The sequence below is a fragment of the Sceloporus occidentalis genome, unplaced genomic scaffold (assembly GCF_023333645.1).
Source record: "Sceloporus occidentalis isolate IW3139 unplaced genomic scaffold, rSceOcc1.0.p SCAF_65, whole genome shotgun sequence".
Taxonomy (NCBI): Eukaryota; Metazoa; Chordata; class Lepidosauria; order Squamata; family Phrynosomatidae; genus Sceloporus; species Sceloporus occidentalis.
In genome coordinates this window covers 1614546-1636540 of record NW_028317045.1, presented here as the reverse complement: position 1 = coordinate 1636540, position 21995 = coordinate 1614546, and the positions used below count along the sequence as shown (strand labels likewise).

The 21995-nt window shown below is 38.8% G+C and overlaps 1 protein-coding gene across 1 annotated transcript in view; it reads left to right on the top strand.

Annotated features, from left to right (window-relative positions):
- The window catches only part of LOC149286950 (cGMP-dependent protein kinase 2-like), a 60812-nt gene that overhangs the window by 9456 nt on the left and 29361 nt on the right, over positions 1-21995 (top strand). Inside the window, exons 2-6 of the mRNA XM_089493566.1 lie at positions 845-1011; positions 3067-3180; positions 5241-5346; positions 5894-5957; positions 13215-13292. Of these exons, the coding sequence (XP_089349692.1) occupies positions 845-1011; positions 3067-3180; positions 5241-5346; positions 5894-5957; positions 13215-13292 (529 nt within the window). The remainder of the gene's footprint in view (positions 1-844; positions 1012-3066; positions 3181-5240; positions 5347-5893; positions 5958-13214; positions 13293-21995) is intronic.

Below are 21995 nucleotides of genomic sequence, written 5' to 3'. Positions count from 1 at the left end.
GGGACCGAACAGGGAGACTCGCCGCAGAGGAGAGAGAGAGAGGGGCGCCGAGCGGGTAAGCTAAAACCACTCGGTGCCCCTCTCTCTCTCCTCCGCTTCAAAAAAAAAAAAGCGCTTGGGGCGGCAAAGTGCCGCCCCTTCTAAAGTGCCGCCTGGGGCAATTGCCCCAGTCTGCCCCATTATAGGGCCGGCCCTGCAGCTGAGGACAGATTCGTTATCCCAACTTATTCCTTATCCGAAATACTTTTTCATTTCGGATAAAGGATTCTCAACCGTTAGTATTCTGCCTAAAAAGTGACTTAACCTAGTGCATGTAAACTGAATTATTGATTTTTTGTAAATTTGAAGACAAAGAGAATTAAGGATACAAAATAGTTCATATGAAAATGTTGCCATAGATCTTAGTATCCCTGGTAAGATTGTAATCTTTTATTGCTTTTCAATCCATACGATAGCCAAGTGGTACCCTTTAATTTTTTGTTTTGCCCCCTCCCCCTTTGCAAATGCATGAAGGGATTCTGCATTAGCCTCTTTCCCTGCCGCCTAGCTTGCCAAAACACATGTGCACTATAGTCGCTGCCAGCAAGGTCATAGTCGCTGCCAGCCAGGTCATAGCCACTGCCAGCCAGTACCAGTGAGTCTGGTGCAAAAAAAGGGTGCTGCATCTTGTCCTAAAGGTAAGTCATTTATTTTTTACAGATTTAAGAGTGCATATGAAAGTACTTAAAAACTAGTGTTGGTGCTCCATGGGACACTGGAGTATCCTTTTCAGTAGTAACAGGTCCTTACAAATAAACTCAAAACAAAACATGTTTCTTTCTCTCTTTTGCCTCATAAATGCAAGTAAGAAAAAGCTAATAATGGATGCATTAAACAAGAATCAATTTCTAAAAAGACTGGATCCTCATCAAGTTCAGGACATGGCCGAATGCATGTATGAAAGGACATATTCTCCAGGAGACTACATTATTAAGCAAGGTGAACCAGGAAGTCACATATTCGTATTAGCTGGTACGTATTTGTCCCTGTTCTCAAGTTTGTCTTCCGTTGAATCTCCCCTTAGAGATACTTACAAGGTTTAGGAAATGTTTAGCATTGACTATGACTAATGCTAGTCATGGAGAAATACAGAGCAGGTGATGTGGTTTTGCACAGCTTTTATAAAGTATACTTGAAAAATATATCTGCTAAAAAGGAAGCAGGGTTCAGATCCGTACAAATAAAGTACTGTCTCTACACAAATAAAATAGTAATGCCAGAGCTATTCCTGGGGCCTAAACTGACCGCATTCAAATTCCAATACACTTAAGGGCTTGCATTTCACTGGTTTACCTGCATTATATATGCAGAGCTTAACCTCTGCAAACATTTTGTGGATTTGACGTTAGTAGGCCATTTCAAGCACGCAATTTAAATTGAGGTACAATCACATGTACAAAACAAATATTTAACTTAAATTTTGTGGAGATTTTAAAATTACCATTCACTGAATTTAATGCCGTTGTATTAGCACATTTTTTTTTTTTTTAAATGTGGCAAACATGTTTTTATCAGATTTAAGGGGACTCAATATAATATTTTTATAACCCTGTTTACCTGGAAAAACAACATGAAATAGTACATTTTAGTTTTAGTTTAGACTTAGTATTTTCAGCTGGTGTGAGTTTACATAAAAATCTGTTTTTTAAATAGTCAACCATAAGCTGTCATGTTTTTTCAACTTGGTGAACTTTCTCACTCACTTTCACTTTCTTTGGACATTGCATACCATTTTATGTACAACATTGTATTGTAGCAATGATGTTTTATTTCCTGTTGTTCTCATAAATTCTTTTTATCTACCGTATGATACTTAGTTTTCAGTCCCTACTGAAACTTTGATACCACTAAGTTGATAAACAATTGTTAAGTCTTTTCCCTAAAGGTCTTCATAAATTATAGGATATCCCTGTGTGATTAAAGAAAATAAAGTATTGTCTCTTTGTGCCCTAACTAAGCCTCCCTTTTTCTTGATTAGCTTGCTTAACTGTTGCGTACAACAATTGCCAACATGGTTCAAATCTCTCCCTACCACTTGGGGAACTGTACACCCTGTTGTGCTGCGTGCCCACAAGTCTTATGAGGTTTATGTGGCGATACACAAAATGTGTCAGGCCACCATGTATGCCGTTATGGTGTTTTGTTTCTTTCTCAGTACTTATTTGGTACTTGCAGCTTGTTTTTATTAGTTGCTCTTTTCAGAGTTTTTAACTTTATCAGTTAACGAATAATTCTTTTTTTTAGGAAAACACATGTGCATGGAACTTTTCGGTTTCCTTTAGTAGACTTGGTACACAACAAGTAATGTGCATCTGCATAAAACACTTTTGGATGCCACTGACATATGTAGACAAAAGTGAGCATTACTGTTCCTGTAAGACCTTTGGCTAAAGATGCAAGAAATTCCTCTGTATACTTAATACCCTGTGGTAAATTAAATCTTCCTGTTGCACATTTCTCTGTGTTGCAGCCTTGTAGACTGTAACCTGATTTGGGTTAAGACCACCTTCCCTAATGTACTATATGTATATTTGTTATAACCTAGAATTAAATATCTATATGGCTGCCTGGAGTTATTGTATCTCGCCTTTCTTATAATGTAAACACTAAAGCACTAAGTACATCTTTTAAATGTAAATAAATAAAACATAAGTACATTCTAAAAGTAACGCATCAGTAAACACTTTTTACCTTATACACAGAAGAAAGCCCTGCGCTCAAACTCCCATCGTTCTTGGGCGGCAGCAACGGCTATAGTATTCATTAGCCCAAAATACATAGAACAAACACCGAAAAATAGTTACCTGCACACTATCCCAAACACCTGTGCTTATTTAGACAAATGGAGGTTTTTAGTTTCACTCCAATGGCCATTAAAATGGAAGCTCGCCTGCCACGTCACGGCAAACCTCTTAGGCAAGTCCTACACTATACAATTCACCTCGCTGCTGTGAGGTAAAGGTAAAAATCTCTAATGAGAGATTCTCTAACTTTTTACCTTATGTTTATTTCTCATTGATTTGTAAGAGGGAAAAACAGAAGTTTTTCAGCAAAACAAACTTTTGACTTCCATTCCTGTCTGGACAACATTTGGTGAGCTTGCAATATTATACAACTGCACAAGAACAGCCTCAGTAAAAGGTAAGCATTTTATATTGTATATATATATATATATATATATTTGACTACTACGCAAGATACTACCATATTAACTATATGTCCCTAAACCAGCCTTCACACTAGGGCCTCTGAAAACTGCACTAAAAAACCTTCAACTATACCACAGAGGACAAAATGACAAAACCAAACAAAGAAGTGGGCACACAGAAGGGAAAGGAGTATAGTATATAGATTAGAGATGCCCCATTAATTCTGTTCCTTTTTTCAGGCTCCCACAGCCCACCAATCCTAAGCTCACCTGAGAACTCCCCTGTCCTGTTTTGCACTCGTTGCATCCATATGGATGCCAACCTGACCTCAAGTTACATCAGAAGGAGCAATTTCCACATTCACATACATGTCAGCTATTCCTTGCAGTTTTCTAGATGACTTAACAATTCACGTATTCATTAATTGTCATGAAGTTGAAAATTGGATTGGATTGGGGTAAATTTTAAAATAACACGGAGAAGGTATAGGATGGAATGTACCTGTCATATGTTATATTTCACATTTTATGCCCCCATTCCACTGGGAACTGCTAGGGGCTGCTGGGGGCAGTGGAGATATAGGTGGGCTGTATACCTTCTGGGGTTAATTATTTTATTACCCCCATCCACTAGGTGAGGAAAGAGGGGTGGGTACTCTTCGACTCCCCTACCCTTAGTTAACAGAAATTCTTCATAGGAGTTTTTCAAATCAATGGCTTGGTCTATTTCATTGGTTTTCATGGTTTTCATAAGAAAAACAAAATCCTTGTTGGAACTCCTGTTCTGCAATAGACATCTGCTGTATGTGATCAACAATGGAAAATGTCACTATATATATACATTCAAATATATGTGTGTCTATAGTATATGTACACTTTTTTGTTTTGATTTTGGTCCATTTGATTTTGGGCAATGAACTTTGTTTGCTGCCCTTTTGGTGCGAATTAAATTTGGTGAGCATTTCCCGTTCCCAAAATATGTTGTCACTCACTCACACACCCTCTCTCTCACACTTACATGATCATTCACTCTCACACACTCTGTCAATGTCTGCCTGCCTTCTCTGTGTCTCCACTTCTTGTTCTTCATGTCCTCTTTTGTCTTCTTACTTCAGCCTTCTACAGTGGTCCACTCATCCCTGGTCTCTGCAGCGTTATTTCGACCTGGTGTTGTGGTTCCGTGACAGGGCAGAGCCAAGGCTCAACTTTGTTGTAGAAGTACTACACCTGGTAGGAATAATGCAGACAGATCCGCGGAAAAAGAGAAAGAAGTGTTTCTGCTCTTCTTGGATAAAATCACTGCCAACCCACCAATATCACTTGGTACAAGCGTATGGAAACAGTCAGGTTATTTTGTTTAAGATGTGCCTGTTATTTTTTTCCAAAAATGTAAGCCTCTTTTCTTATAATATCACTTATAGTGGTTCTGTGTGATAATTTATGAATGAATGCTTGGCCCCCTCACATCAGTTGACTAGTGCGAGTGGCATAGACAGCTTGCTGGCAAATTCTTGAAAGCAGCTCCCAGAGAAGAAAATTAAACACCTTATCAATTATCTAAAATAAATACCATGTTTGCTTTATGGAACCCTGAAAAATACCTGGCATAAAGGACACATCTGCCCCATCAAACTAACATTTTTAAAATAACTACTTCAAATAGCATAATAAGGTCGTATGGCTTTGATACAGGTAAAATACAATAGTTTAAAATTTAGGTATGCCCATGACACATGCAAAAATAAAAAACAATTATTTCTTACCTTTTGCTTTCAATAGTGCATTCAGTGACAATATCTTATCTGTGCTGGCTTTTGTGCCAAATGACAAGGGCACTGAACAAAAATTATGAATGTAGCAAAATTTTACATTGGAAATGTTTGGACAGTTATCAATACTGGAAATTTTTGTAATGATGCATTTAGTTGGATTTTTTTTATTAAATTAGCAGAGTATTTTAAACAGAGCCTTTAATGAACTGAGCATTCATTTTTTTTCATCCAGTATTTATATTGCTTATTGATAACAATAATTATTATCTATATTATTAAAGCCATCAGCCATGTCAGAACATGGGCTCTGGACAGAGAAGTATTTCAGAACATTATGAGGAAGACCACTCAAACAAGACATGAAGAACACAGAAACTTTCTCAAGAGGTAAAAGCATAAATTACATAATTAGATAGATACTTGGGATGATATTTTACCTATTCGCCATATTATAAATTGTTACTGTATGTTTTTTCATAACGTTGGCATCTTTTGTGTTTTACACGTTTTATTTTTTTAAGTTACTAGCTACTTTCTCAGGGCAACTGGCTTGCAGATAGTGATCTATTTGCTGACATTCACTCTCTGCTCTTGCAATAAGTGATGCAAATTTGTAAATCATAAATATATTTATTACAAAATAAAAGTAAAGTTTGTAAAAAAAAAAAACAACACACAGAAAAACTTTGTAAGAAGGCCAGAGCAAAGAAAATATCTACATGTTAATTTCATTTGTAGAGCTAGTACTTGCAGTAAATAATTACATAGCAATACTCATACAGACACTTTAGATGCTTTATTCAAACATTAGTGTTCAAATTATTTTTATTGGTTAGCTACGTTTAGATAAGGTTTCTAACCTAATGAGATTTTATTACCCTTGGTTACCACCAAACAAATGAATCAATCAATATATTATTTTCTTATTTCACAGTGTATCTTTATTGAAGAAGCTTCCAGAAGATAAATTAATGAAAGTAGCTGACTGCTTAGAAGTGGTAAGCCATTCATTTTTATATCCAAATGGAAATATAACAATTTTGCAGTGTTTGTTAATAATTCCAAAGCACTGTTATATTAATATTCTTAAAGGAATAGTTTTTCAAAGCAAAGTATATTGGGTTTACTGTCCCTGTCTCTTTGCAACTTCAGTTGCATTTCACTGGTTAAGCTTTAGTGAGATTACCAGTACACCTCCACCATTAGACTATGTTTAGCAATGAACCTCCAAATTGTCCACATCCTTGACATGGAAGCCTATCAAACAGGCCAAATGTCAGAACTATGGAGGTTCAACAGCTCTGCATAGTTTTTTTTTCACTTGGACATATTATGCATGCCATATGGGGGGTATTTTTAAGGCTAAAACATACTAAATGAAAAACATGTGGTTAAAGAAATGGCCTCATGGTGTAATTTTTCCCAGTTGACTGTAACAATGATCTCCTCAGATATCTGTTCGAGTTCAGTTATTTTCAGTTCACCCCAAATTATTACCCAGGCTTTAAAGGTTCTCAAAGCAAATGGAAAAAAGTTAATGATTTTCTACACTAAAATTATACTGCTTTATCAGTGATCAAGCGCTGTGGCCGAACACTGCAAGAAATACTCGGCTTCTATTAAATTAACTATGATATATTTTAGTTAGTTTTTCTTAAGTGGTTGTGGTTTTTTTTTTGGTTTTTTTTTAAGTGGAATGTTGATATGACAAGGTTTAAACCTATATAAATTGTTTTGCTGTATGTAATGGCTGCATATAAAATGATGTTTTTTCTAGTAATCGTTTCTCAGTGTCATACAGACAGGTAGGTATACAAAAAAATGTGTAAGTACAAATATACTGTAAAAATGACTGTAAAAGTTTATACTTATGTTGGTCAATTTCATGCCATTTTTTCTCTATCTCTAAAATAAAAGAATGTGTAATTCTTAAACAAGAGGGCTCATTAAACAGTAACTGACATGCACGTGAAACAACTTATAAAGAGGGTCTAGTTAGTTTGTTTTTTTGGCTAGAAACATAATATGGAACTTAGCCACTAGAAATACGTGGGCAGGAATCACACACTTTCTTTCTGAAAGATTCAACAGAAAGAAACTATTTTCAAGGTGTTGACTTTATGTCACTCCCGTGTTCCTGATATAATTTCTGAAGAAAAAAAGCAGCCTTCTATTGACAAGTAGTCAAAGACCATTTTGCACTTAAGTGTAAATTACACCAGTAATGTATCAATGAGTATTTCATACAAATTCCCTAGTGTGGGTTATTAATTCCGTGCCATGATGATACAGTGTTTGCTCTGCCATTTCTCATGGTTTAGTATGATGAAGTCACTCAGAACAGGTCTTCTTGGATCTGATCCCTCCAGAGAACCTGACCATGTAACGTAATACTGACACAGATGTTACAAATTAATAATTCAGCGTAATTTTGCTGAAGAGCTCAATTATTTTTCTTTAAAAGGGGAAAATGTGTTTTTAATAGAGTATTTGGATGACACATGTAATAATCATGGGAGAGTTCTATTTGGGTTCCATATATTAGATTGAAGAGAGTAATAATACAGTGAGAACATTTTCACATTTCGGGCAGCATTTTTATATAATTATTTAAATCATTTCTAGAGCTGTTTTTTCTTACCTTGTTATTATGTTAATATCTTTAATAAATTAAACTAACATTTGACTTTTAATGCAGTTCACATTTTAGCAGTTTGATTGGCTAATTAAATAATGCACGAAAGCCACAATTACATAGCATCTGTATGCTATATATATATATATATATATATATATATATATATTAGATTAGGCTAGCAGGAAGGGGATAAGCATATATTTAATATTGTTAGGTAGTGTGGGACTTTTTTACACTTAAGGACCAATAGATTTTTGCAACTTTTCTATCTTGTTTGTAAGCATAATCCCCGCTTTTTTTTTTTGAAACTATACCTACTTAAATAAACCGATAGGAAAAAATATTAATAAAATGAGGGAAAATTTGTGAAAATGAAAACTATACATATCCAGTGTGAATATATATATCGTAAAAACAACAAACAAATGTAGTTAGAAATGGTTTGGTGCCCTGTTATATGCCTCCCTCTGCCCTTGACAAAGTGCAGATGATTGACTCCTCAAGCAGCAATTCTGATGCCGATCGCGACTGTAAATAGCTTAAATGCCAGTTTTGTGAGGATGTAATATTTAAGTGATACAACTATATAAGCAGGCTCAGTCCACAAGTGATCCAATGATCTTTACCTCCATAGCTTTATAATCGTGTTCTCAGATCAAAACGGGAACTCCACCTCGTATTGCCTTGTATTTGTCAACTTTGAATAGATGGGGGAAAAAAGGCAACATTATGAAGTAAAAATAATTGTGTATTGTAGTCCAAAATCGAAAAAAGGCCACAATATGATAGTGATGGAGACAAAATCTATTTGTGCAAAACAGGGAAAGCAAACGTGTTTCGCGCAACTGTGCTTATTAAAACGCCATTATATGTAACACCCCCAGTCCTTAAAGGGATAAAAACCTTTAATGCAGGATTTTAGTTGATAACAGATTTACTCATTTTTAGACATCTCTTATTTTTAGATCTATGTTTACCTTACATCCAATAAAGAAAAAGTGTAAATTAAATGAGATTATCCAGAGCTAGGCCAAGACATTGTGGTGCCTGGATGCAAGAATGAAATGCTGCCAAAAGCATACAGGCCCCAGCAAATTTCCCCAGCAAATTGCCGCCTGGGTCTCATGGACCCACTGGGACTTATGTAAGTGTGAGTTTACCAATGGAATAACAAATGTCCCCGCTGTCTATATTAGTGCCTATGGATGCAAATGTAGCATGGGACTTGTCTTGAGTTTAAATTGAGTATCATTTGTGATAAAATAAAGATATGCCTTTTCAGGGCTGATGATGTGTTAATTGCCTGAGACTTGCAAAGAAGTGTTTTTACCAAACTACCTATGTTTACACGTTTCGATAAAAAATGTATCAAACCTACTTATGGACAAACTTTTATATCTTATTTGGTTATTAATTGTTGTTTTTTAGAAACAGCTGTGTTTGCAGATTCCACATTAGTTTAAATAGTCCTGGTTTAAACATTTTAAAATGTTTTGTACAGACACAAATATCAGTTATTTACAACAGGTTAATCTTCATTTGCTTGTGGTCTACCTCGTGTAGCTTAGCTGTTCCTAACACTGTTTATATCTGGTTTAAAAATAATTTATTAAAAGTGGCAGAGTCTAACACCTGCATCATGTAGAAAAGATGAAAATAATAATTACCAACAATATACAGTTCTTCTTACCCCAATGTTTTGCACCAATGTTGCAATATAAATGTTGTTTATGGGCCCGTAGCACCAGCTTTACCACCCTTCCGGATTTACTGTTAGGCCAGCGCTGTGAGCTGCGTTTCCTTAGGCACAACAGTCAGAGCGCCGGAATAGGAAGTAATTTGTCGGTGATGAGTGTATGTGTTTTAGTATTTGTTGTTAGCACGTGTGTGTTATTATGAGTTTGTGTGTCAGCGTGTGGTATTTCAGTGTCAGGGATGAGCCTAGGGTTAGTTGTGACTGGAAGGGGGAGAGGAGGAGCATGTGTGTATGTAAGTGTATTATCGTAGTGTGAGTGGATGTCAAAGCGAGCTTACATGTTAATATAGCTATATGTATGTTATAGGCAGCCTAGAAAAAACACTGCACCCAAACGCCACTAGCCCTTGGCTTTCCCCTGTCCTCATAAGGTGTGCTTATAGGAGGACTCAAGGCACTCCAGTGGGTTGAGCAATAGGTGGGTCAGTGGGATGGACATGGGTGGGCTGATGGGAGAGGCATGGGGGCCCAAACGTTAAGCATGTACTGGCCGCCAAGATTTCTGATGGCGGCCCTGAATACAACTGACATAAGACACAGGAGGAATAATGATAAATACTTATGAATAATCATGAAAATGATGTTAAAATGTCTTTCCTCCAGGGTATATACATTAAGTGGGATTTTTATTTCACATATTACTTATGTTAATCTATAAAAACATGTACCTCTATAAAGCTGTAAAATACAAGCTTTTGTGGAAAAAAAATTGAAATGGCACTATAAAAGACAGGGCTACATTAACTACCTACGGTATGTCAGATTTTAGTTGTGTGTGTCCTGATTGATATATTCTGAAATGCAAAACATAAAAATTAAGGCTGTTGACAGGAACGTGTTTAACAGTATAAAACAGTATGGCCTATTTTGAAACAAAACAAAATTAGAATTTGAACTAGTTCATGCCAGTAGGGACATATCAAGAGCTTCTACAAAATTTTGAAAAAGAAACTTAAAGACATAATATATTAAGAAAATATTTAAATGATGGTCAGTAGATGTAATGCTGAGTATGGAAGGCTGATCCTCATGTTACCATGCAAAACTTGGGGTTATCTCAGGGCGACTACCAAGGGTGTTGCTAAGTTTCAAAAAGATCTGGGGTAAGGCTCAATAAAATAATATGCATGCTTGTGGGTTTCCTCTGTGAATGAAAGCAGTGGCACTTGCATCATGGGGAGCCTACGTTGTCATGGGGACAGTGCAGGGCCGGCCCGACAATGGAGCCGAGTGCGGCAACCGCTCCAGGCGGCACTTTTGAAGGGGCGACACTTTGCCGCCCCAAGCCCCTTTTTTTTTTTAAGACGAGAAGAGAGAGAGAGGGCGCCGAGTAGTTTTATCTTACCAAGTTGTCAGTACCCGCTCGGCGCCTCCTCTGCGAGCCCTCTAGCTCGGCTTGTAATGTTGAGCGCGGGAAGATGACATCATTTACGGCGCTCAGCATTACAAGCCGGCACCGAGACCGAGCAGCGAGACATACCGCAGGACTGCTGAAAGGTAAGTACGGGGGGGGGGAGGAAGGGTAGATAATGGGGGGGCGGTAGGGAGAGGAAGGGTAGATAATGGGGGGGCATTTTGAACTTCGCCCCAGGCGGCATTTTGTCTTGGGCCGGCCCTGGGACAGTGAAATATCCCCCCTTTTTAATTATTAATTCCTGTAGATGGTAGGGTCTACCTTACATTTCTCACTCTGACACCTTACACTAACCCATACACTTTAACACTTTTGAGGGGACAGGAAATTTACACTGTTATACAGGCTGTACACTCACTACTTTACATTGTAGCAGAGTGTCATTTCCTCAATGTTGTCACATGAAAAGATATAATAAAATATTTACAAAAATGTGAGGGATGTACTCACTTTTGTGAGATACTATACTTGCACACACACATCCTAACACTATACATATACATACAGGCCCGGACTGGGACAAAAAATAGGCCCGGGCATTTAAGACTGAGCAGCCCATTTTTATTTATTTATTTTTAAAGCCCACCCTTCATGTACCATCTTTGCATTTCCCCAAATCACTTAAACATTCATGATAGACACAAACACTTACTCACTCATTCACACAAATCAATAACACATATTCATTAATGCAGTCTCACAAATCATTCAAGCAATTTATCCACACATGAATTCATTAATTCTCATACGCATTCACACAATTCATCCACACATTTATTCATTCATTCTTGTACGCATTCACACTACCCCCTCTCCCCATCCCCTTCTTATCTGCCCCTTCTAACTATGTTCCCCCTTATCACTATGTACCCCCTTCCCCATTTCTCAATATGTACCCCCTCTATCTCCCCCTTTCTATCTAACCCCTCTCCCCCCTCTCACTGCACCCCCTCCCTTACCCTACTTACCTTGTTGCCGGAGTAAGCAGCAACTGCGACCGGGTCCGCCACTCTAGGAGGCCGGGCAGCCCCCACCAGGGCCGGCCTTAGGGGTGCGCGGCCGCACAGGGCTTAAATTAAAACATCGGGGTTTTTTTTTTAAACTTTATTTAACTTCCTCCATGTTAAATAAAGTTAAACAAACTTTATTTAACATGAAGGATGTTAAATAAAGTAAACAACCCCCCCCCCGATGTTTTAATTTAAGCCGTGGGCGGCCGCGCACCCCTAAGGCCGGCCCTGGTGGGGGTTGCCCGGCCTCCTAGAGAGGCGGACACGGTCGCAGTTGCTGCGGGCTTAAGGGGCAGGTGCCCCTAATGCCCTGCGTTAATGCGGCCGCATAGGCCCAGTCAGTCCGGTCCTGACTGAGCCTATTTTAAGGTAGGTGCCTGGAGCTGCAGCTCCATCAGCCCCTACGTCAATCCGTCCCTGGGCCTCCCCGGCCCACCGGGAAAATGCCCGGTGTGCCCGATGGCCAGTCCGGGCCTGTATACATACATACACACTTACACTCTGTTTCTCTCTTTCCCCCTCTCAGGGTCTTTCTTTTCCCTCAGGTCTGTCCCTCACTATCTCTCTCTCCCACTCTTTTGCTGTCATTTCCCCTCCATCTTACCTCACATGGAGCCTTGTCTTCTGTGCTTTTACTACAGGGGCACATACCATTTGTTATGTGACCACGCTGGATGTCTCAGGGACGCTCCTGATTGGAGGCTGAGAGCGGGACAGGTAGAAGTTAACTAGGATTTGACCCCCAGTATTTTAATCCAATCTCAGTGTAATCTTACATATTTTTAGGGTCACACACTGGAGCTGGCTGCTTCACATTCTACACTACTTTAATCATATGTGAATAGCCTAACTTGTTATTTTTTGTTTCTGTCTCACAGATTAAGATGTTGCTTGAATACAGTAATTTATTAGAAAATATAAGAATATAAATTGTAAAACAAGTTATGGTTTTCTTAAGGACTGTAATTTGTTTATTGTGGCACTGAACGGTTCGTTCAGTGCCACAATAAACAAATCTACAATTTATCATTGGTTAAGTGAATTTAGTCAGCCCCCTGGAAAACAGGAACCAAAGACAGTATACCTATATATGTATGTTCTCTAATCTATAACATTTATATGGTACTGGATATCTGTTATGTAAATCACCTATGGGCAGATAAAAAAATATATCACATGGACATTCAAAATCCACTTACAGGTCTAAAGATGTTCAATGTCCTATATTCGGTATACATTGCATTCTGAAAATGGGAAGCTCATCAAAAGTGTTACATTTAGGGTACTGCAACAGGACAAAACAATTATTATTTTTTTTCCTTTGACCTTCCCACCATTAACCTTTATACTATTTGACTCCTAAGCTAGTCTAATGCTAATTCTTTTAATATAAAAAGGTCTAATGTCTTTCGGGTTATCTTACTCCTTTTTTTTTAGGAATACTATGAAAAGGAAGATTACATTATCCGAGAAGGTGAGGAAGGAAGCACATTTTTCATCATTGCTAATGGAAAGGTAAGGCCAAGGTTGTGATGCAATTTACGATATTATCAATATATGCCTATTTACACTGGTGATGTACAAATTCACTATACTTTGTTGCGTGTACATAAATTGGTGTCAGATGAGTCCTACTCCTGTCGGGTGAGGGCTGGCACCTTCTAGCCCAAGGGGCAGTTGCAGCCCTGGCCCCTTGACCACCCCCAGTAATATGCACACTCCCTCTTGAAGATATACACAATCAATAATAAAACACATAGAGTTTCAAAGCTATATACTGTATATATTAGACTTTACACATGGACCAACAATTATTTTTCATTTAGTTCTTTGGTCCATTATTTTTCAGCCAATGAATTCTTTTTCCTGCCCGTTTGGTTTCGATGAAATTTGTTTCCTATTTGGAAACAAAATTTGTTGTCACTCATTTTCACACACTCTCACGTGCACAATTTTGTGTGTCTGTTTTTTTTTGCGGAGGAGAAGGCCTGGCTCGCACTTAGCATTCCATATCACAGACCCTGAAAAACAGCGCCAGACCATTTTCCCTCCTCCACCAAACTTTACAGTAGGCACTATGCATTCCAGTAGGTAGTGTTCTTCTGGAAACCAACATACCCAAACTTCTAGATAGTGAAGCATGATTCATCACCCCAAAGTACATGATTCCACCACTGTACACTGGAGCAGTGTTATGCTTTACACCTCTCCAGCTGTGGCATTACACATAGTAGTCTTTTGCTTGTGTACAGCTGCTTACCCATGGAAAACACTTTTACGATGCTCCCAATGCATAGTTCTTCTGCTGATGCAGTTTGGAACTTGCATCAATTTGGAACTGTAGTGAGGACAGACAGTTTTTACGCACTAAGCACTTCAGCACTCAGAAGCACCACTCACCCTCACACACTCTCTCATGCTGTCTGTCCATGTCTCCCTACCTTCTCTGCTTCACTTCGTGTTCTCCGTGTCTTCAGTCTTCTTCAGTGGTCAACTGTTCTCTGCAGCGTTTTCTCGGCATGTAATGTAGTAGTTCCTAGACAGGGCAGAGCCAAGGTTCTGTACTACACCAGGCTAGAATAAAGCAGATGGATCAGTGAGAGAGAAGTGTTTTCCCACAGTAAATTTGTTCACACCCTCTCTCTCACACACGCTCACTGTCACATGCTCTCTCACGCTCTCTGTCAATATCTCCCTCCCTTCACCATGTGTCCACTTCACCTTCACTTCAATTCTTCTTTGTTCTTTCTTCAGCCTTCTCCAGTGGTCCACTTGTCTGGTGTAGTAGTAGAGAGAGCATTTAAAAGCATTGTTACTTTACATAATTTTGTTTACACATGCCTAAAACAGTACTGTACTATGCACTAACAGTAAAACACACTGTCAATCACACATCACCACACTCACCCCTCACACATAACACCCTTAACTTGCCTTGTCTTGGCGCTGTTCCTTAAGTTTCAATATTACTGTGGTATCACTTTACATCCAAGTCAGGTTGGCCCTGTGTAAATAAACCGGATGATGGGAAGTGTGCGGTGCTTTTATATGTACATCTCCAATTATACTCTCCAGCAACTACTTACAACATTAATCTTAAACATACATCAATAAAATTATTGAACCATTAGATTATTTAAATTTCATATAAATTTGGGTTAATGGAAATGTGTACTTATAGCATGAGATGTGGTATAATAAAGCCACCCATAACTGCTTCAATACAAAATTTTTTTTTGACTGTTTCTATAACAAACTTTCCTTGTTTTATACTCAAAACATATGTGAAAATTATGATTTTTTTATGAGCTTGAATGTTTATTTTAAGACCACAGATGTAATAATATTATGGTTTGGGAAGAGACTTAAATTAGGCATAATTCAACAGGGTTTTAGTATTGTTTTATTCACTTCATTAAATAATGAACCTTCCTATTCCTGTTTATGAAATAATGACTATGGCATAAGCTATAGAAAGAAACATATGTGCCGATCATCTACAGAAATTTTAATAATTGGAAGTGGAATGAAAAATATCACAGATGTAGTTATTAATTAAATGCATAATTATTCTAAACCATGTGTTCTAATGAAATTTGTTCCTGCATTGTACATGTATTAGTTAGACTTGTAAGTAGACGTGTGCATTCATTTTGGCACGAACTTTAGCGAGTTATTATTATTATTATTTATTGTTTTATATAGCGCCATCAAATTCCGTAGCTCTGTACAATGGGTAGACAGGACAAAACAAGTAGTAGGTAACATAACAATTTGACTTAGAGACAACAGGTGAGGAGGGCCCTGCTCAAACGAGCTTACAATCTAGAGGTTGCTCTTTTCGTGCATTCGTACGAATCAAAGATAACGAGAGCCATCTCCGACGAAACTGATGAAAACTGCAAAAGTTCTAAAAATTTGTCTTTACTTGTAGCCGCACCATTACAAGCCGTTTTGGCGATTGTGTGTAGGAGGGTACATTCCCTCCTAAAAAATTAAGGTTATGGCTGTGATTGTTGAGTTCAACAATTGCTGAATAGTAAATATTGGTGGCAAAGTCTGGCATTTGACTGTGTGAAACTCCTGAGTAGGGGGGTATACATTTTTACTGGCGAGCATATAAAACATTTGGAAATGTCCCTGGGTCAAGCAGAGCTTATATAAAAGGACCTTTTCTGAGTATGTGTGTGTGTATATATATATATATATATATATATATATATACACACACACACACACCAGTATATATATATATATATATATATATATATATATATATATATATATATATATATTGTAGGGAACAGCTCACACATGGGGCAGCAATGACAGTATTCACACAGGTTTCAAACGTAAAGCGTGTTTATTTAGATGATGTAGGCACAGAGCACCTTGTAAACAAAACAAACTCTAAGCCTGTCCGGCTCTAACTAAACATCCAGATACCTCTCTACAAGCCTAAGGTCTGGCACAAAGCAAAGTAACAGGTTTTACATAGGTAAAGCTTCATAACTGGTGGGCTGCAGCGCTGGCTGTAGCTGCTCCTTCACTCAGTTTCTCCTTCCCCCTTCAAACCTAACAGCCCTCTCTTTTAAGGCTTCCTCCCCAGTAATGAGCTTAGGAAGCCTCACCTGAGGGCTCCTGGGTTTGCTACCGTGCCTGGCTGAGGAAACCAGGTGAGATATATATCCCTTCAACCACTCTCCCATACACTTTACCACAATATATATATATATATATATATATATATATATATATATATACCGTATTGGCCCGAATATAGGCCGCACCCCCCCCACTTTAAGTCTTTAAAGTGGGGGTGTGGCCTATATTCGGGGTCTAATGCCCGACGCCCGGGACATGCAGTTCCGGGCGCTGGGCAGGCAGCAGGGTTAGGATACAGATCCCCCGCAGCGGTGCAGGTGACCTGTATCCTACTCTCTGATACCCTCAGAATGCCTCCCCTGCCGGCACTTTCCACGGGGGGAGTGCCGGCACGAGAGATTGTCTAAGCGCATCGTGCAGACGTTCACCGGCATGCGCATAAACAACCTCCGCTGCCGGCACGTCTGCACGATGTGCTTTAACAATCTCCCTTGCCGGCAAGGGAGATTGTTAAAGCACATTGTGCAGACGTGCCGGCCCCGGGAGTTGTATACGCGTATTGCGTAGATGTCCCCCTCCGGCCCCACAAGACACCTGGGAGTCTGCTCTGATAAGTTGGGGGGGGGGCAGAGTGGCAGCATATCTCAAGGGGGGGGGACACAGTGGCAGCATATCTTGGGGGGGGCAGAGTGGCAGCATATCTCGGGGGGGAGGGCAGAGTGGCAGCATATCTCAGGGGGGCAGGGCAGAGTGGCAGCATATCTCAGGGGGGCAGAGTGGCAGCATATCTCGGGGGTGGGGGGGACAGAGTGGCAGCATATCTATTACAAAACTTTTTCTTTAAAAAAGCACCAAACTTTTAGGGTGCGGCCTATATTCGGGTGCGGCCTATATCCGAGCCAATACGGTATATACATATATATATATATATACATATATATATATATACTGTATATACATTTTATCTCTATTGTAACCTTTTGAGCAGGACCTTTTTAACTTACGTATTAATTTGTCTTAATCTCTGTAGCGAGTGCTGCTAAAGAGGACAGTCGATTTTTACTTTCACTTTACAATAATAGCATTGGCAGTTGACCGGGGCAGATCTAGCAAAGCAGAAACTGAACTGTGGCAAAGTGCCACGTTTAAAGTCATTGAGCTTTTCAGTACAACCCACTGCTAGTGTGTTTATGGAGATGTGCCTATGTGTTTGATGTTATGCACCTGTTAGTTATGGTTGTGGCTGAAACTCAATAATTGGAAGTGTCCACAAACTTTTGGTTATATATTATAACTGTAGAACCTTTTAACCACTGATTGATACAACATCTGGCTTTTCATCCCTATGCTTCATAATCAGTGGGGGAGAGAGCTGGAGACAGTACTTATAAACACATGTCATACCAGCTGTGATCATTGTGATTGGTTACTACAGCAACCACCTACCAGTCAGATCCCCAAGTATTGCCTTGCAGCCCTCCACACTGGGACCCATGTAGGCGCAGCTGTCCATACACTCTGTCTATGTAGGCACAGCAGTAAATTTTACTTGCAACGTTCCATGCTGTTGCAGTGGCCCTAGTTTACATGGGGTCATAGAACATCCATTTGCACAAATAGGTTACAGAGGGGGTGAATAGGTTGACATTTTACCTACATATATTTACCTTAAACACTTGGCTAACCTTTTACTCTGTCTTTGTTTTAGTTGCAAATCTGCTTCTTAGTTAAAAAGTGTTGTTGCCATTGAAATTTTAACACTACTAAGGTGAAAATTATTTCAGCAGCTGCAGTTCTGTAAGGACAATTTTAGGTGGCATAATCACAGCACATATATAAACACAAACAGAAGTACTGTATTGGCCTGGTTATAGGCCGCACCCTTATAGATTGGTGCTATTTTAAAGAAACATTTATTTTTAAAGAAAAAATAGGGGAAAAGTACGGCCTTAAATCGGGCCAGTACGGTAATACTCTTCTTTTGAAAATAACTCTCCCAGGGGTTCCTCAATCCTGAATTTGTTCCACTAATTTAGTCTTAGCCCGGACTGGTACAGATATGGGCGGAGCACTATATACTATATAGTATACTATACTTTATCTTCTGTCTTCTCAGTACAACTATACAAAAAAATGATATATATGGATACACAGGTCATGCTAGTTTCTTCTTTATTGGTCTTTTGTACCCCCCTTCACTAACAGAGTAAATTATTATGCAGAGCCGGCCTTAAGTGTTCTGGCGCCCTGTGCGGACTACTACTCTGGCGCCCCCCATCCCCCCGAAAAAGGTATACATATTTGGTATTCCGCGACACTATACAGCCATATATCGCTTAGCCCGCCACTACTTCAAAGTACCCCAATTTCGGGACATCTTATCTAATGTTATATGGCTATATTGCTTACCCTTTCCATTCTGTATTTTATGGTCAACTCTCAGCACAGCATGAAAGCATTTCCTATATTTTAAATTGCAGATATTTGCATTAACAAAGTGAAAAGAAAAGAGTGATATTCAGTGCTTAAAATAAATGTGTAATGACACAACTTAAACAAGTATAATACCTTGGTGCTGCAGAACCAACACACTGACCACAAGTGTAAAAGATAATACACAAAACAAAGAAATAAAGTGCTGCGCAAAATTTAAAAACGACACCACAATATGTGCGGAAATTAAATTAAATAATACTTAAATTCAAGTGGATTCTTCAATAGGTTCCTCTGTTGGGAAGCCCATAGAGCCCCTTCTGGGGAATGGAGTTTCTTCTTTGTACCGGTGTACCAGAAAAGATCGGAGGAGAAAGAGTTAAAATAAAGTAGTAGCTTTAATATGAATAAAAAAGTAGTATCTTACATATAAGAATACTTTAACGCTCCCGTGGAGAGGACCGGAATAATGCTGTGTTGTAGGAACTTGGTTCTCACAGGATTCCTCTGTGTCCACTTCCTCAATGGGCTTATTCAGCACAACGCTGTTGTATATACTTCTCCTCTCTCAAACCAATACCACCAATTGATATGCGTGGAGAATAATCCGCTCTGCGTTGTGTATTAATGATAAATGTAATACCCTTGTTACCTCCTCCAAGAACTACATATAACCGTATCCCCTTTTCCAGATAATATATATGTCTAGTTCTACTAAGGTTTTCTACCTGATATTACAATAAAACAGCCAACCCAAGATTCTTACCAGAGAGAGAGCTTTAATTAGAATCTACCCAGATTAATGTTACAGCAAAGACAAAACCAGAGTTACAGTGATATACAGATGACAATCATTCATACCACTCACAAACATCCCATCTATCTAATATCTGCTGCTAAGTGTGTATGCTGTGTGGGTGATGTGCCAAAGGTGAGACTCACCAATCCAGTCTCCTTCTATGTGTTTCTACAATGTCTTTTTAAGGGATTTCTCTATTGATGTGTAAATGAGGTCCCTGTCCTCTGTTCCCAAGACCCCACCGTGTGATGTTATTGACTTGCTATGTTTCCCATGCCTATCTCCAGGTGATGCATTTCCTTCCTTCTCTACATAGTATGCAGGTGTGATATCTTCTTACAGCTGTCTTTCCTGTTACTTCCCCCCTAAGTGGCTTGCAGCTATCATACATACATATATACACATAAACTTAATCAAGCACATATTAATTACAGATATACATACTTTGTATTTACCCCAACACTCCCCCACTTGAATAAGATCCATATAGGAACTTATTCATAAAGACATATACCAACTCAAACCCAAACAGTATTACAAGAACCAATATACTGGTATTTTATATCCCTACAATTGATGCTAGCTCTAATCGTTCCTGCTTGGTGTGTGTTTTTTTCAGTTCTTTCCTCTAGAAGCAATATAAGATGAATAAGGAGCAAATTAATACAAATTGCAGGAATACAAATATTACAGAAGCAGTTCTTAATCCTGGGTGTGTATATACATTGTAGGGGATGCTCCACCAGGGCTCTTGAAAGCTGTGTGTAATTTCTTTAGTGCTGGCTAAATTTTCTTTCACCAGATCCTGCAATTGCACAACCCTTCTATTATTTCTTTTAAATAATGTATCCAAATCTATGTTAAGTGGCGGGATTGTTTTAAATAGTGAGGGAATCATCTTATTCCAATTTCCCAGCTCCTCCTGTACCATGTTCACAGATACCTGTGTGAGTTGAATGTTAGCTCTTATGACCTCCTTACCCACTTTCATGGAGCCATAGGTGAGATTAACACACCATCCTGTAGCAGGTACCTTACAAGGTACAGTTTGTTGCCAGAGAATTTTAGATACACCCAGTGCACAGATCGTAGGACCCTGCCCATGTACCACCCTTTTCCATCCATTTAAGGTGAACTGGGCAGCTCCCTGAGCTCTCCATTATGCATCCATCTGACCGGACTAGGGGTTCTAGTACACAGGAACAAAGCCAAGCATTTTTACGTCTGTCACAGCAACTGGGGTTAATAATCTTCCATAACTGGTTTTCTTTTACCACCAAGCGGGTTTGTGGCAGGAGTTGTTTTAAAACATTAGTGCCATTAGCCACGTCTAACTCACCCAGCATAGTCATCTTATAAACAGGTACAGGCTGTTCTGTCCAAACTGGAATGTCGATTAGTAATGGAATTACCTTTTTCCCTACTTTACACTTATTGCACCAACTCTGTAGACTTTTAATTTTGGAAAGGACTACATTCTGGCAATCTATGCCAAATTCCCTAACCAGATCAAAAACTAGGGTAGAATTCACAATTCTGGGCCATTCCCCTTGTTTTATTTCTTGGAGGCCTAAATTTAGATGTTCAACTAGTAGATTTCCGACTATACCACATACCATAGCCTTTATCATTATTCTCAACTGATTCTCTCAGAGCATTTACAGATATATTAATCCATTGCAAATCTGCAGCAACTGTGTGAATGTTCTGTATTGATAGATCAGTTTCGGCTAGAGTGTTAAATTCCACACGTCCCTCTTTAAGTAAAATTTGTTGCAACCCATCTACAAATTTTTGTTCTCGTGAGTTTAGATCCTCTATGTCTCCTCTATTCCAAATTGAGGTCCCCAAACTGAATCCTGATATTATATCAGTACCCAGATCCCTTTTTTCTCTCTCTCTAAAACGAAGCCCTTGTGTAGCATCCCAGAATAGATTAATATGTGCTTGAAACACCTTTTTAAACCATTCTTTCAACATTTCTGGGCAGCTCTCTGGTATATTAAATGAAGAAAAATTTAACAATAATGGTAATGTTACATAAGACACATCTGTATAAGCGACCGTTTGTGTTGGTTGTATGAATAATCCATGCTCTGGCCAGGGGGTGGTTGTTGGGCAGTCCTGTGAGTTAGTAAGTTGTACTTTAATTTCTGAGTCTACTATAGTATGCAGTCCACTGTGATTTGGGTTGCATGTCACAGAACCATCCTGGGTTAATGTAAAATTTCTTTCCAGCAGCATCTTTATTCTCACTTCCTTTGTGGTATTGGTCCAAAATGTACTGGTACTCTTATGCATATCACTCCGTCCTGGATAGCTCCAAACTGCAAATTCAGAGGGAAGGTTAGACTTAGGCATTGAAATATTACACTGTACCA